This window comes from Colletotrichum karsti, assembly GCF_011947395.1.
Source record: "Colletotrichum karsti strain CkLH20 chromosome Unknown Scaffold34, whole genome shotgun sequence".
In the NCBI taxonomy this organism is placed as follows: domain Eukaryota; kingdom Fungi; phylum Ascomycota; class Sordariomycetes; order Glomerellales; family Glomerellaceae; genus Colletotrichum; species Colletotrichum karsti.
The window spans coordinates 375496-389741 of record NW_024065934.1 but is presented as its reverse complement, the minus strand read 5'-3'; the positions used below and the strand labels follow the sequence as shown (position 1 = coordinate 389741).

General features: G+C 52.0%; 5 protein-coding genes across 5 annotated transcripts; 1 reads left to right on the top strand and 4 right to left on the bottom strand.

The window, feature by feature from the left end:
- Positions 1-52: 52 nt before the first annotated feature.
- CkaCkLH20_09536 (xylose isomerase-like TIM barrel) lies at positions 53-1105 on the bottom strand (the record flags this gene model as incomplete). The annotated part of the gene is made up of 1 exon (XM_038892251.1): positions 53-1105. One exon carries the CDS (start codon positions 1103-1105, stop codon positions 53-55), a length of 1053 nt encoding a protein of 350 aa, XP_038742487.1.
- A 343-nt stretch (positions 1106-1448) lies between these two features.
- Positions 1449-3759, bottom strand: CkaCkLH20_09535 (uncharacterized protein; the record flags this gene model as incomplete). The annotated part of the gene is made up of 5 exons (XM_038892250.1): positions 1449-2609; positions 2657-3085; positions 3136-3430; positions 3488-3641; positions 3696-3759. 5 exons carry the CDS (start codon positions 3757-3759, stop codon positions 1449-1451), a joined length of 2103 nt encoding a protein of 700 aa, XP_038742486.1.
- A 1444-nt stretch (positions 3760-5203) lies between these two features.
- Positions 5204-6121, bottom strand: CkaCkLH20_09534 (uncharacterized protein; the record flags this gene model as incomplete). The annotated part of the gene is made up of 1 exon (XM_038892249.1): positions 5204-6121. One exon carries the CDS (start codon positions 6119-6121, stop codon positions 5204-5206), a length of 918 nt encoding a protein of 305 aa, XP_038742485.1.
- Positions 6122-7045: 924 nt separating this feature from the next.
- Positions 7046-12203, top strand: CkaCkLH20_09533 (uncharacterized protein; the record flags this gene model as incomplete). The annotated part of the gene is made up of 6 exons (XM_038892248.1): positions 7046-7314; positions 7383-7475; positions 7534-7741; positions 7800-8787; positions 8850-8943; positions 11504-12203. 6 exons carry the CDS (start codon positions 7046-7048, stop codon positions 12201-12203), a joined length of 2352 nt encoding a protein of 783 aa, XP_038742484.1.
- Positions 12204-12377: 174 nt separating this feature from the next.
- On the bottom strand, positions 12378-13802 carry CkaCkLH20_09532 (putative fad binding domain-containing protein; the record flags this gene model as incomplete). The annotated part of the gene is made up of 4 exons (XM_038892247.1): positions 12378-12440; positions 12491-12764; positions 12850-13166; positions 13272-13802. The coding sequence occupies 4 exons, from the start codon at positions 13800-13802 to the stop codon at positions 12378-12380; spliced, it is 1185 nt and encodes a 394-aa protein (XP_038742483.1).
- Positions 13803-14246: the final 444 nt, after the last annotated feature.

The window sequence follows — 14246 nt, the reverse complement described above, 5'->3', positions numbered from 1 at the left end:
TCTCCGTGTGAACCGATTAATGTATATAGACATCAAAGACCAAAGTCTGCTCTCAAACACCGCTCCTATCAACGATCATCTCCCCAAGCATCTTCACAACTCCCTCCTGTCCTTTCTTCGCATACCTCTCCAGATCATCGCCATACTTCTCTTCAAACTTTCCATCAAAGACTTCAACAGATAACCACCCACGGAACCCCGTGCTCATGACAGCCTCGAGGAACTGCACAATCGGCAGGTAGCCCCCGTCATACGGCAGAGGTCGATAATCATGGCTCCATCTACCCCTAGGCCGCAGACCAGACTCATCCACCTTCGTCTCAAGCGGCGGACTAACCTTATACGCGTCGCTGATCTGAAGGAAGAAGATCTTCTCCGGCGGCACCGTCTTCGCCAGCTCCTGCAGACTAATCTCATAACCCATTCTCACCTCCTTCTCCCCAATCCCGCCCGTCTCGATCCGTCCCGACTCCGTCGTCGGGTCACCCCACTCACCACCCGCGGACTGGAACGTATCCAGACACAGGCCCAGGTTAGGCCGATTGGCGAGCTGTACGATCTTCCACACGTCCTTCCAAGACGGCGCGTGCGTGGCCCAGCACCAGTTCTCATACGCCACCTTGAACCCCCTCTCCGCGAGCATGTCCGCGAGCTCGGCCAGATCAGCGACCAACTCCCCGATCGACCCCGTGATCTCGGGCGAGTCGGACGATCCGACCTGCAACATGTCGGTGCCGACGGCGCCCATGATCTCCATCCACCCCCTCGCCCGCGCGAACGCGTCCTCGCGCTCTTTGCTTCCCTTGGGCCAGCCCTCGAAGTTGGCGAAGGGCTGCAGGACCATGATCTGGAGCTTCAGCTTCTCGCAGAGGGCGCGGACGGCCTTACCCGCCTCGCAGAGGGAGTCGTAGTCATCGTCGGCGATCGTTTTGTTGAAACGACGATTGGCGAAGGATTGGAGGTCTGGGAAGGAGAGCTCGATGCCGTTGAACCCTGCGGAGGCGATGGCTTGGAGTTTCTGTTCGAGGGTGTGTCGTTCGACGCCGATTGAGCAGGAGGCGAAGGAGATGGGGTTGCCGAAGGGCGATGTGATCGGGTTGAACATGATTGCTGTTGTTTATGGTGTCTATTTGTAGTAAATTGCCAGAGTTTGCGATTGAATGAGTGTGAATGATAGACGAAGTCGTGGATGAGGCGTCTGGATGTACGCGTGTGGTTCGATGATGTCAGCGCTGTGATGTCAAAGACATGTCACTTCTGACGCCGAACGTCAACCCCACATCTTGGAATTGCATGATGTGAACTTCACGACCATGATGTGAAATTCAGATGTACTGCTATCCGATATTTATCTATGCCTTTTCCCATTTCCATGCGCGAAAATGACTCGCCTGCTAATGATACAATTTAGTCGCTCGACTCACGATCGGTGCGTCGCATGTCTCTGATTAATCCTCCTTCGGCTGCTTGTTGGTGACCTCGGCCCTCTTCACAGACTGAATGAGGCCAATGCCGGCAGCTGCACTGGCACCCTCGTCAATCTGCGTAGTCCAGAACGAGTCGTGGCCCATGGCGCGGATAGACTTGCGACGCTCGCGCTCGGCAACCGACAGCATCAGACCAGCCTGCTTGTTGCTCTCCAACTCCTCCAGGTGCTTGACGCGATCGGCGTAACGCTGCTGTCGCTGCTTTCTGATCTGCTCGGAGCCAATGCGCTGCAGCACGAAGCACACCACGGCGCGCAGGCCGAGGAAGATGTGCTCGCTGATGAAGATGGTGATGGGGAGCGCCCACCACGCGCCCTGGCCGATGGTGTTGGCGCCGAAGAGGTGCACGATTGCGCCCGTGGAGATGCTGCCGGCCCAGGTGAGGATGTCCAGGGAGGTGATCCACGGGCCGATGCCGTCTGTGCGAACGGGCGGGGGACGCTGGTGTTCGTGGCAGATCTTGAGGAAGTCGGTGCGGAGCTCGATGATGTTGTTGATCAAGAAGCCGATCGGGATGAGAGGCCAGACGGGTGAAAAGAGGGAGAGGTAGCCGAATTGGAGGACGATCTCGGCGATGTCGTCTTGGACGTTGTACTTGTCCAGCGTGGCCTGGTTGCGGGCGCTGCGGAGGAAGCGGGCCTCTTCGGGGTCGTCCTTGACGATTCCCATGAGCATGGTGTCTTTGGAGTGCGACCTCTTGTAGTCGCGGTAGAGGCCTTGAGCTTTGTGCTTGAGTACCGGCATGATGTTCTCGTCGAAGAAGCCGGAGATCTGACCGGTGACGACCAGTGCGATGACCTCGTCACGCAGTCTGTCGGAGTCGACGTGGAAACTAAGGTCGTCGTCCATGTACTTCTGGCCAATGGCGCCGAGGAACGACTTGGTCATGCCCTCGAGCCACGGGACGACGTCGTCTCCGAATGGGACATAGATGAAGGCCGTGACGAGAATGGGCAGGTAGTTGGTGATGATGTTGAGGACAAAGATCTTTTGCGTCAAGGACATCTCGTGGTAGTCGGCGGTTCGGTGGTTCTCGTACTTGGTCAAGGCGGTTGCGACATCTTCGAGACCGCTGCTGATGTATGGAAGTGCTACGGCGAGCAAGCAGGTCGGCACATATTCCTGATTTCTGTCAGTTCGATCTACACGTTGAACCACAGGACCCTTACCATGAGGTACTTGTATGGTCCGTCGTAACCTTCCGAGATGAGAACCTCGATTGCGAAGACGAGGACAATGATGGTGCCCAGCGCGAGGGCAGAGATCAACATGAACGGAATCTGGAGGAGCTGCCGGGATACCTGCTTCCACTTGGGAAAGTAGTGTTTTACGCGGCCGGCCTCGTCAGTGATGACCTTCTCCCACTTGAACTGAGGTCGGTTGACCTTGACCTTGCCGATACCCTGGACATTCCAGCGGATACCAAGGTCGACCTCCTGAATTTTCCAATACTCAAGAAAGACGGTGCACCAGACACACGTCGAGATCGCATAGGTGAGAGAATACTTGGAAAGATACATCCATGCTAAGACGCCAGTTATGGCTGGGAAGGAAAGGAAGACAAGATAGGTTTGAATGAAGGCGAAATAGAAGGCGACCTGTTTAGAGTCAGTGAGAAGTGGCCTGGAGAGAGGTGATGCGGTCTCACCTTGGTTCCCCATAGGTCACGGATTGAATCGAGATCATCAAGAGTGAGGAAGAGACGCTTGCTGAGGTGCTTCAACAAAGACTCGTTTGTCTCCTCATTGTGGAGTGGGAAGATGGATTTGACATTCTTCCACTGTCCTGTCTCAGGGGTGATTCCAGCACCGCCGAGAGACTTGGGCCAGTTGACGAGGTGATACACCGAGAGGATGTCCTCTGCCTCAAAAGCACCATCAACCACAGTGTTCTTGGAGCCACCAGGGTGTTCGGGGATGATCCCGTACAGCCAGTCTTTTACTCTGGGACGAATGTTAGTTGGGTGGTTCGGGGTGACAAGATCGCGAAAGGGGGCTAACCTTGACTTGTAGACGGTGTTTCCGAGGAGCTCGCGGGGAGCCTTGACGAAGATGAGAAGGGTCTGCTCGTAGCCAGCTCGCACCTCTGTCTGAAGTCCAGCAGACTCAAGGTCGTTCAGAAGAGTAGTGAGTTCCTTGACGGCAGTGTCGGAGTCTGATCGTGGTTAGCCGGACCCATTCCATGACCCATGGGGTCGCAACAACTCACCAACTTCGCTGAAATCGTAGGCGACGACATATTTGTCGTTGTAGGTCTGCGGTTTGCGGGGCATACGGTTTATTGGGTCCGTCACCGCCCTCGCTAGTTTCTCCATGATGCCCATCCTTCCAACCACGCGAATCGCGAAAGAGCGGGAGAGAAGGCGTGATTATGTAGGCGCGGCGGAATGGAACTTCGGCACGGCCGATGTGGTACAGGTAATGGTGTGCGTGTGGTGGCCAGACCCACGATGGAGAACCGCACTGAAAATGGCAATTAAAGAAGAGACGTCGACGTCGGAATGAAGAACCGGAGGGGCGCAATTGGAGTCTTGGAGAACTTTGAGAGGGGCTCCAGTTCAGGTGTGACCCGGGTTGATGGCACCGTCCGAAGATCTGAATTGGTGTTGGAGGGCCGAAAGTGACATGGCCTTGCTGCCGTTCGGTGCGGGAGAGTCAGAAAGAACAGATTTTGGGGCGGAAATTGAAACCCTCAGCCCAGAAAGTGAGAATAGGAAATTCAGTGGCCCCTGGCTCTGGAACATCGGCAGCCCTTGCGCTCCGTGATCCAATCTTCTTTGCCAGGGATGCTCGACAAGAGCTGAACGCGTCAGCGGCTCCACATGCCCAGAGTTTGCTTGCCGCAGAGCCGCGCACAAGGCTTAGCTCGCCCGAAGAAGCGTAGCTGAAAGTTGATTCACGGGGTTGATGTGGCGTAGAAGTGAGGCTGCCGATGTTTGTTTGAGTGTTTAAGAGTGGCTGAAAGGTCGAATACGCGGAGTTTACGCGAGTAAGACGCGTTTTCGTTGAAACATAGTGAAGCCAGCTGCCAGCACGGGGGTTTCGTTCTCATTTCAATGAATGAGCATCACGAAATGTTCAAACGCTAGGGCTGAGTGATCGCAATCAAGGATGGACCACGGGATCGGAACTGGTGCCGTGTTGGTGGTGATGGGACGAGTGATGGGATGACCGGAACCCGACGGCACCGCTTGGCGTAGTAACTCTGGGCTATTTTTAGTTCACAGGAGATGACGTGAGGGAAAGCTCACCGATCTTCACCATAACACAACGCGGCTCACCGAGCTCACCGAACTGATCTCACCAAAGTCATGCAATGTGACTGCACTCCCTGTCTAGCAACACAACAGCATGAAGGGGAGAAGCTGTACCTCTGGAAATCATCTAGTGACCTAGTCATTCTTCCTCAGTTCCAACTCTTTAAGTGCGTTAAAGTAGTTTTGCCGGGCGAAACAAGACCTTCCTTTCCACCTTTCCGCTGCAGCCTGCTACTTGAGTTGAATGACCGATGACGTGAAGATGAAACATGAATTAATTTAAATGAAAAGCTTTACTACAGAGTAGGAAATTGAAGACCATAGAAAGCATCGTTCTAGTTGTATGTTATATCAGATGTCCATCAACGAAAGCAGCAACTTGTGATCGGGCTCGTGGCTTCGTAAACTCCAGCTCTCATTACCCGCGTTCCCAATAAACACCATTCTTTCGTTTGCCAACTCATGTATCCAAATCAATCCTTTCCAGCCTGAGTCTCCTCCCGTGAACACGAAAGGGTGCTGGCACCTTCGCCCCGCCATGATGCCGGCCATCGAAGACCCTCTGAAGCTGAGACCGCAGCCAATCAGAGCGCAGGCTCTTCTCGACTTCATCGATGGTGTCACCCAGATTCCCCGGCTTCACCTTGCAATGACAAGGAGGCAGTTGAACTTGGTCGAGGGGCCCCGGGATCGGCTCCAACACTGGCCGTTGCTTCTCAGGACCACGGCGGTCTTCGAGAAAGTGGGCACCGCGGTCGGGAAGGTTGTTCTGCTTCGCGGCTGAAATGCATAGATACAAGTCCGTGAGGCGAGGGAACATGTCGTAGAGCTGGGATAACATAGTAATCCACCACTGTCTCCGTTCAAGCTCGGTCTGGAAACACCGATTTCCCGTATGAAAAAGTGCCCATGGCGCCGCCATATGCTGAATAAGCTCACGCGTTTCCTTGTTGCTGATACGGGCCAAGTCTATCAAGACGCCGTAAGCCGTGGACCGCATGCTGGGGATGAAGACGATATCAGAGGTGAAGTCGAACCAGACCAGCCTCTCATCATCGTTGTCGCCTGTCAGCGGCAATTTCGTGAAACTCTTGTGCCTGAGAGCAATCTGGCGCGATGTTTGGCAAACTGAGAGGATGACAGGAGGCGCGACGTCTGTCAATGCGAACGGGAACACAATCGAGGTCGGCATTATGGACCTGCTCATTCGCGATAGTCTGGATAAAAGGAAGGTGACGTAAATGTCAGGCTTCCGCGTTTCGGACTCGACTCTGCCCTCAATAACTTGCTGTTCCATCGAAGACGCAGCGGCGGCTTCCCAAACCAGCAACTGAAGCTCTCTAGGGAGCCTCGGGAATTGGGGAAACGAGGTGCACATGGTGGCTGTTGGTGAAGGTAGAGACATATCTTGCAACTTGAAGTTGAATTCTCGCCATACGGAAGCGGGGTAAGAATCAGGAAAAGGAAGCTGCTTTCTTTGCCTGACTTGCGGTTATTTGCATGAACATTGGCCAATGATTGCCACTGAATGTGAGACAAGGCCGAATGCGGTGACCTGCAGTCAGGCGTGCTGCGGTAAAGGGCTTGTCGTACAAAAACAAACAGACATGCAAACCAATCCTGCAATGAGTTTGACTCTGAATGTAGCATAAATCTTATAAATCTTCCACTAGGTATGAAAACGACGCGATGAATTCTGCAGTATCGACATAAACATCTGGAGAAGAACCTGTGATTTGACGCAACTCCTGCACGTCGTCTTGGGCCAAGTTCGACATTGTCCTTGACTAATAATGCCATCTTAAGGCGTCAACTGTTTCTTCATCTTATGATGCTCAACTTCGGTTGTGGTGGCTACTCGGTCCTATGAAACTTACTAGTATCATTTCTGAGCCATTGAATTCCATGTTTAGGCAGTTCACGTCGTCCGTTTGTCGGCACGGGCTAAGATGACAGACGAAAGTCACGAGACGACTGGAAATCGTCTCCGGTTCCATATGTATGCTCGGGTGACGTGCATCGGGTTACTAGACGACCCGATCCCCGTTGAAGTGGTGTCGCATCCCCCACATGCCTCCCACATACCCTCCACATCCGCAATGTGGAGGTGAACTTCGAGAGCAAGGATTCCCCAGACTTCACCCCACCAGTTCCTCCTAGGCTTATGCCTCTGGGCGACATAAACAGAGATTCAACGCAGGTCTCGGACAGATGTTGAAGTGTCCCGATGAAAGAAACACGTCTTCGACCTCAAGCCAACCTACATTCACGTTCGCATATTGATCCAACTTCATATCTCGCCATGACTTCAAGCCTACCGAAGGATACTTATTCCGACTCTGCGTATGAAAAGGCTCATCAAGACACATTCGCACCGCCTAAATCGCGAGCCATCAAGCCTGTTTTGCCGTCTGGAGTCTCACAAGTAGACTTCGATAAGGCCTTGGAAGACTTCACATCGGCAGTTGGGAAGGGCAATGTCTTCGTAAAGCAGGCTTTAGCTCATTACATTGATCCTTACGAGCTCCACGAGGATGAGTCAAAGGGAAAGGTCCCTAGCGCTGCCATATGGTATGTTAAAAATCTGAATGAAGTCATGCGTTTTGTATGTTCTTAGTTGATAACTTCGATTGTCGCAGCCCTGCTTCGGTAGATGAATTGAGTCGCGTCCTTCAAATCGCAAACACGTACGGGATACCCCTATGGACATTCTCCAGGGGCAAGAACCTGGGGTGAGTATTTGCGAGATGTTTGAGATCTTGCATACTTCTGACGCAACATTGCTTGCAGATATGGAGGTCCTGCTCCGCGTCTCAACGGATCCGTGGCTTTAGACCTGCATCGAATGAACCGGATTCTCGAGGTCAATGATGAGCACGCATACGCCGTTGTCGAGCCCGGGGTCACCTTCAGCGATCTATACGAGTATTGCGTCAAACACAAGAAGAAGGTCTGGCCGAGCACCCCATCACTCGGATGGGGGAGCGTCGTTGGAAATGTTTGTCTTTCATCCTCCCGATCCCACACGGCCCTTGTTGACCTAGCGAAACCTGCAGTCTCTCGATCGCGGAACCGGCTTCGGTTCCCTCTCGAACCAACATCAGTGTATCTCAGGACTCGAAGTCATGCTCGCAGACGGAGAGCTAGTTCGTACTGGACAATTCGGAATAACCAACTCACCCTCGGCTTTCATCTCCAAGTTCACCTTCGGGCCTTCTATCGAGGGGCTGTTTCTACAAAGCAACCTTGGAATCGTCACCAAACTTGGCATGTGGATGATGCCTCAGCCTCCCGCCTACATGGCGTGCTCCTTCAGCATGCCCGAAAACGAGGATGTCGAAGTGATGGTTGACGTTTTTGGTGAGATGCGACGTAACGGCATGATCCCAAACGTTGTCTGGATGGTAAACCTGATTGAAAGCCTTTGTGTCCGTGGCAGACGACGAGATCTGTGGAAGGGCGAAGGACCCATTCCGGAGTGGCGACTCAAGGAGCTACAGAAGGAGCTCGGCACCGGATTCTGGACCGCCAGATGGGGTCTTTATGGCCCCGCCAAAACGCTCGAAACCCAGCTAGCAGACATCCGAGAGCACCTTCGCAAGAGAGCACCTACTGGTACCCTCTGTGGGACATTGTATTCTGGAGAGAATGGGAATCTCCTTGAAGCAAAGAGTGTTCCTACTGAGCATGGACTCATGTGGGTTGGAGTTCCCTCGCTATTCAGCTTGCCTCTCATGGACTGGGCTATCGTCAACGACGCTACTGGCAAACCTGCCCATGGTGACTATGCCCCTATCATCCCATCATCCGGGAAGAAGGTTCTTGATTGGGTTCAGCAGTGCAAGCCTCTCTATCAACAGGCTGGCGTTGATTTTATGGCTGATTTCTTCATGCACGAGAGGCATGTTATTTTCACAAGCATGTACGCATTTGATCAGCAGGATGCAGAACAACGGAAAGGCATTGAGAGCCTTCATTATGGGATGCATGACATAGCGACTGCCAAAGGATACGGGATGTATCGCGCTCACGTTCACCACATGGGTAGGCTTTACACACTGATGAGCAGGTCAAAGGATTTTGCACCTACTAACTTATTTCACCAGATATGATTGCGGAACTGAATGATTTCAACAACGGAGCCTACAGGCGATTTGTGGAAAAGCTGAAGGCCAGCGCCATTCAAAATCCAGCTTGGTTGTACGTCGCTAATATCTGTCACAGGATACCGTTGACCCAAATGGGATTTTGTCACCTGGGAAGCAGGGTATTTGGCCGCGGAAATATCGCCATCTTCGAGATCGTAAGGCGCCACGGCCGAGCAAAATATGAACATTCATGATCTTAATGATGAGCAGTTTACCGCTTATCACTCACCAAATGTACAAAGAAATGTCCGTTTCAAGAATACTTAAGAATCTGCCATCTCATTTGAGTCAAATTATGAGTTGAATTAATGAAAAGTGACGTCGCGCGCGGCTTGGCTAACTCGTTTTGAGTTCAGCTTTGCAACTCTCCCCCACCTGGTCGCACGGCAGATAAACCACTACATCCTTGCCAGTTCGGCATTTGTAAGCGTCACTGGAATATCCGGGGAAAATGACGTTGTGAAACTCATGCTGTCGATTGGTCTTCCGCTCAGACTTACTAACTTCATCCTCGAGAGACCGGAGATCGAGGTCTCGGCAGAACGATGGCTGGCAATGTGTGCAACACCTGCCACAGGGAGTTTTCGAAGCCCGAGCATTTAAGACGACATGAACGGTCCCGTATGCCTATTCCGCGCCACTTATCTATGACCGATGTTGACTAATGCTATCCTGACCAGACACAAGAGAGCGACCATATCGATGCCCAGTGTGTCACAAGTCATACGCCCGCAGGTAAGTGAAGCATCGAATGCCAATGGGGTTCCAAGCTAAGGTCGACTTTCAGTGACGTGCTTTTCCGTCACTGCAAGCAACATGATCAAGGTGTCCGTAAAAGATCGGGAGTGTCATCTTGTTCCAAGTCCTCGTCGCAGGATACGTCAACCATGAGGAGTAGCGAGACACATTTGGAAGCTCCGAACCTTGAGATTATTGCAAATACCCAAGACCACTGTATGGACAATTCCAATACCTTCTTTCCGACACCAGGCCTCGACTCTGTATTGGAGACCGCACATAATGAATCCATTCAGGACGACTCCGATCAGATGTGGGACACAGTCATGGGGTTGACCTCTCATGACGGTTCTCGAAGCTGGAATGACATGCTGGACGTCACGGATGAAACCTGGTGGTTTGCGGTCGATCACCCCACATGGCGGGAATCTCCACCTGAGTACGATCCGAGTTCGAGGTCGAAAGCCGGCCAAGCCGATCCGCTAACAGCCGGCATGACATCCAATGACCAGGCATCAAGGAGAACCGCGGCGCAGTCGTCTTTACCGGAGTTCCGCTTCCGTCGCCTACAAAGATTCTGGGTTCAGGAAAGTGACAGAAGAGCAAAAGTCGTATCAGGTCTGTGGCCAGCTCTCACTGAAGGTGGGGGACTTCTCGGTTGCTTGGTCGAGTCACAGCGAGGTGATCAGTCCGGTACGAAGTTGAGTACCTGGCAAATGGACTGTGATACGAGAAGCAGGGTTTTGGAGGCATTTCGCACCATGCTACGTTCGAATGACCACGCCACTGCATCTGAGGCTCTCACACTCGAAGTGCTGGAGGTCGCGTATGAACAATACATGTACCACTGCCATATCATGATGCCGTTGTTTCATCTACCGACATTCTGTCCGAGAGAAGCGCCAACAAGCTTGCTGTTGGCTATCTGTGCGATGGGCATGAGTGTCATCTCCACGGAAAGCTCAAACAGGCTGGTATTCAATACCTTTCCTGTAAGATCCCTATCCCTCTAGACCTATTTGAAGCTTTCTGTACTCATTTTGAATAGGGTCTGATAAATTTGGCAGCAGACGAGTTGGGCCAGTCTGGACTTGGTAATGTGTCGCTCACAACGCGTTTAGCAGCCATGATTACGGCTGTTATTGTCTTGAGCCTCGCATCTCTGAGTGGGGTGAGTGACATCGTTCCCACACCGCAAAGATACCGCAAATTAAAACCCCATGCTAAGTCCAGTATGCAGAGCAAAGATCAGATCATACAGACAGAGCCCCTCTACGTCAGCCTCATCTCAGTAAGTCTGAATGCTGAGGGTGAGCTGTGCTCTCCGGATTGAAGATCAAACTTACCAATGGAGCCTAGAATGCACAGGCGGACGGTCTATTTGAGGCGAATGAATATCGTCTGAAACTTGATCGCTTAACAATCATCGTATCGGAGGAGAAACGTTGGAAGGTTTGGGGTAGCATGGAGTCTGTCAAGAGGTGATGGGACTCCTATCCAGGTTCACGGGTTCCTTCGCTAACATATTTTAGACTCGTTCTTAATTTGATACAGCTGGACTGCTGGTACTCCTCACAACTGGGAATCGCCCCCTTATTACGACCGGAGTCGGTTCATATTATGCCAATATGCCATCGCGCTCTTTTCGAGGCGAATCGCCTAGACAAGTGGACCTGCCTGAGACCGAAGTACGGCCAGATGAGTTGTCCCATCATAGCAGCGATCACAACGAAGCCAACAACTTCAGACGACTTCGACTGTGAGTCAGCTGCCTTAATGCTCCTGCACTTACGATTCGCAGTCGCCACAGCTTCAGTCTACCAACACCATGCGACAACTGGGAAAGATTCAAAGACCCGGAAGTTCTCCCATAGCCTGCAATATTATGAGGTCAAGCCATTGATAGACATGGAGATGGGCTTGACGAGGGTTGCCAATGAGAAGGCCTCGAACTTTGACATAAATCATGCGGTCTCGTGGCATGCTTCTTGCATGTCAATGAGGACTGGCCCATTTCTATTTGAAGCTGCTGCAGGTCGATTTGGTCCCGAAGCGATATCCCAGGCCCTGCGAGAAATCACCGACTGGGCTATCACGGCAGGTGCACGAAGAAGTTGCATACACGCGGCACAGATATTCAAGCTGTTGTTCCACCGCAAGGTCTCCGATATGATCAGCTTCCAAAGCATAGTATCACTCTTTCATGCCGGACTGGTCCTCGGACTTTACATCTTCGCGATGCCAGACGTTGAGGGTCAGGACGACATAGACCTTTTTGATGACGTGGACTGGGTGGCTCTGGGCACTACCGGTCTCACCGACTCGTCAGAGCTGAGGACGAGTACTGTTCACACACTCCCAGCGGCTCGCATCATTCGCGATGGTGGAAATTTCACAATATCTGGCCTACCACTGAGAAACGGCCATTCGCAGGCACGTAAATGCTGGTTGCAGTTTGCGTCTCTCATGCTCGGCTTGGGACGGTGGAAATCGAGGATATTCTCGAGAATTTTGCATGTTATGTGCGACAACCTATCCGATGTGGACTTAGGAGACTCGTTAGACGAGGAATAACTTCAACATGGGGAGGGGGAGGAAGAATGCGGCTACCTCGCTCAGGTCTCCGATATAATTTGCATTCCTTGAGGACTAATGAGGCATTGTTGGTTTCGTCACAAAGAGATGAATGTTCTGTAAACCTTCCATGTGCATGCTGCACTCGAAAAACCTCAGTTCCGTTGTTGAACCTCATGCTTGAACAACTTCCTCACGATAAAACTCAGTGAGATCGTATCTCAGGGCCATTGCTCCCTGAAGACTATGTGAGCAACTAGGCTTTGGATGAGGTGTTTATGACATACCTGGCGAAGCTGCCTTAACTGCTTCTCATCGCCGGACACTTTCCTCAAAAGCTCAAAGAACTCATCCTCTGCAATTGTAGTCTCTGGGTTTTTCTCCCAGAGCCGCCTGAAGCCCGCAGTTGACATGGGATCGACAATGGTGCGATACTTTTCCGAACGGATGTCGGAGTACTTGTCGAGAATACTCTCGTCGGCGAGGCCCCTTTTAATTCCGACCAAAGCATCGTAAAGACATCCCACGTCCGCGATACCACTTGTCAGTCCATACCCTCCGCTAATGGTATTCTCGGTCAGCCAGCAAACTTTGAGTCTTCCACCTGAGCCCCGAGAGCCCGACTTAAATCTTTGGGTTTGCTTACAAAGGGTTACAGAGATGCGCAGCATCACCGGCGAGAAGAAAGCGTCCGATTCGCATACTCTCTGCTAGCCTTTGGTGCATTTTGTAAGGCCCGATATTGGCAACTCTGAGAAATTCGGGGTTGAAGCCGGTCGGAAGAATCTGCTTGAACCGCATTGGAAGGCGCTCGGCGTACTCTTCTTTGGTTAAGCCAGATATGTCGCCGTACGTTACACGCCACATGCCATCTTTAGAGATCTTTGCTGCCATGTACCATTCTGTGGGATGTACGATGAAGTTCGAATCGTTGAAGCCGAAGTCCTCGAAAGGATAGTAGACCTGAGAGAAGAAGGAGTCAACGCATTAGTGAGAACCCATTTGGGACTTGGAAGACGCAGTTCCTGTAGTGAAAACCGCGAGATTCTGGGCGCTACTTGTACTCACATTGCTTGCAATTATCTGCTGATCCCAGGTCCAGCCAGGGAAGTTCCTATCTCCGAACAGCGCTCGCCGCATCTGACTGTTGGCGCCGTCGCATCCCACAATGTAATCGGCCTCAAACTTCACCGTCTCTCCTGAGGGTACCTTGACATCCACCCATGCACAGGTCTTCGACTGGCCAATAGAGCTAGTGACCATGTGCTTCATCAACACTTGGCAATTTCCATGGGAGATGGCGGTATCGTAGAGGATCTGAATGACGCGACCGAGTTCGAGGCAGACAATGCGATTGATGCTAGTTTCGAGCTCACCCGAGCCGTCGAGTCCCACAATAGCTGAACCGGCCTTGGTACGCCAGGTAACACCGTCTGGGAAGAAGCCTTCCGCACAGATCTTGTCAAGGACACCTGCGCGCTGAAGTTCGTATTTGGCTGGGCCGCTGTAATGGCAAGCTCGAGGTTGTTCGTCGAGCTTGTCTGATGCCTCGAGAACTTGCACCTGTATGCCCTGCTGTTGGAGAAGCACAGCGAGCAGGAGACCACAGGGCCCAGCTCCGACGATGATGACCTGAGGAAAAGTGTGTTGTAAGTTTGACTAACTCCATATTGTCTTCAAACAATATGGCGATGCTATGGCGAGGGAAATTCCAAGTACCTTCATGCTTTTGAGATTATCTCATACAGTTGTTGCGTGCTCGCGTAATAGACGTGGTGGCTGAGGAAATGCAAGAAGACTTAGAGTAAGTGTGCTGAATATCTCTCCTTCCGGACTAAGACGACATCAGTTTTAAAGCCTCACACTGATTTCCTTGCCTTTTGGTATCAAAGATAGCAAAACCGTGGATTAAGCCAAGGAACAGATCCTGGCAATGCCAAACTCGGAGCACTTCAGAATGTGGGGGGTATGCAAGCCGCGGGATCAAATGTAGATGCCGGTGATATGGATGGAGACACGCTCCGGCCGAAACTGTGAGCAGCC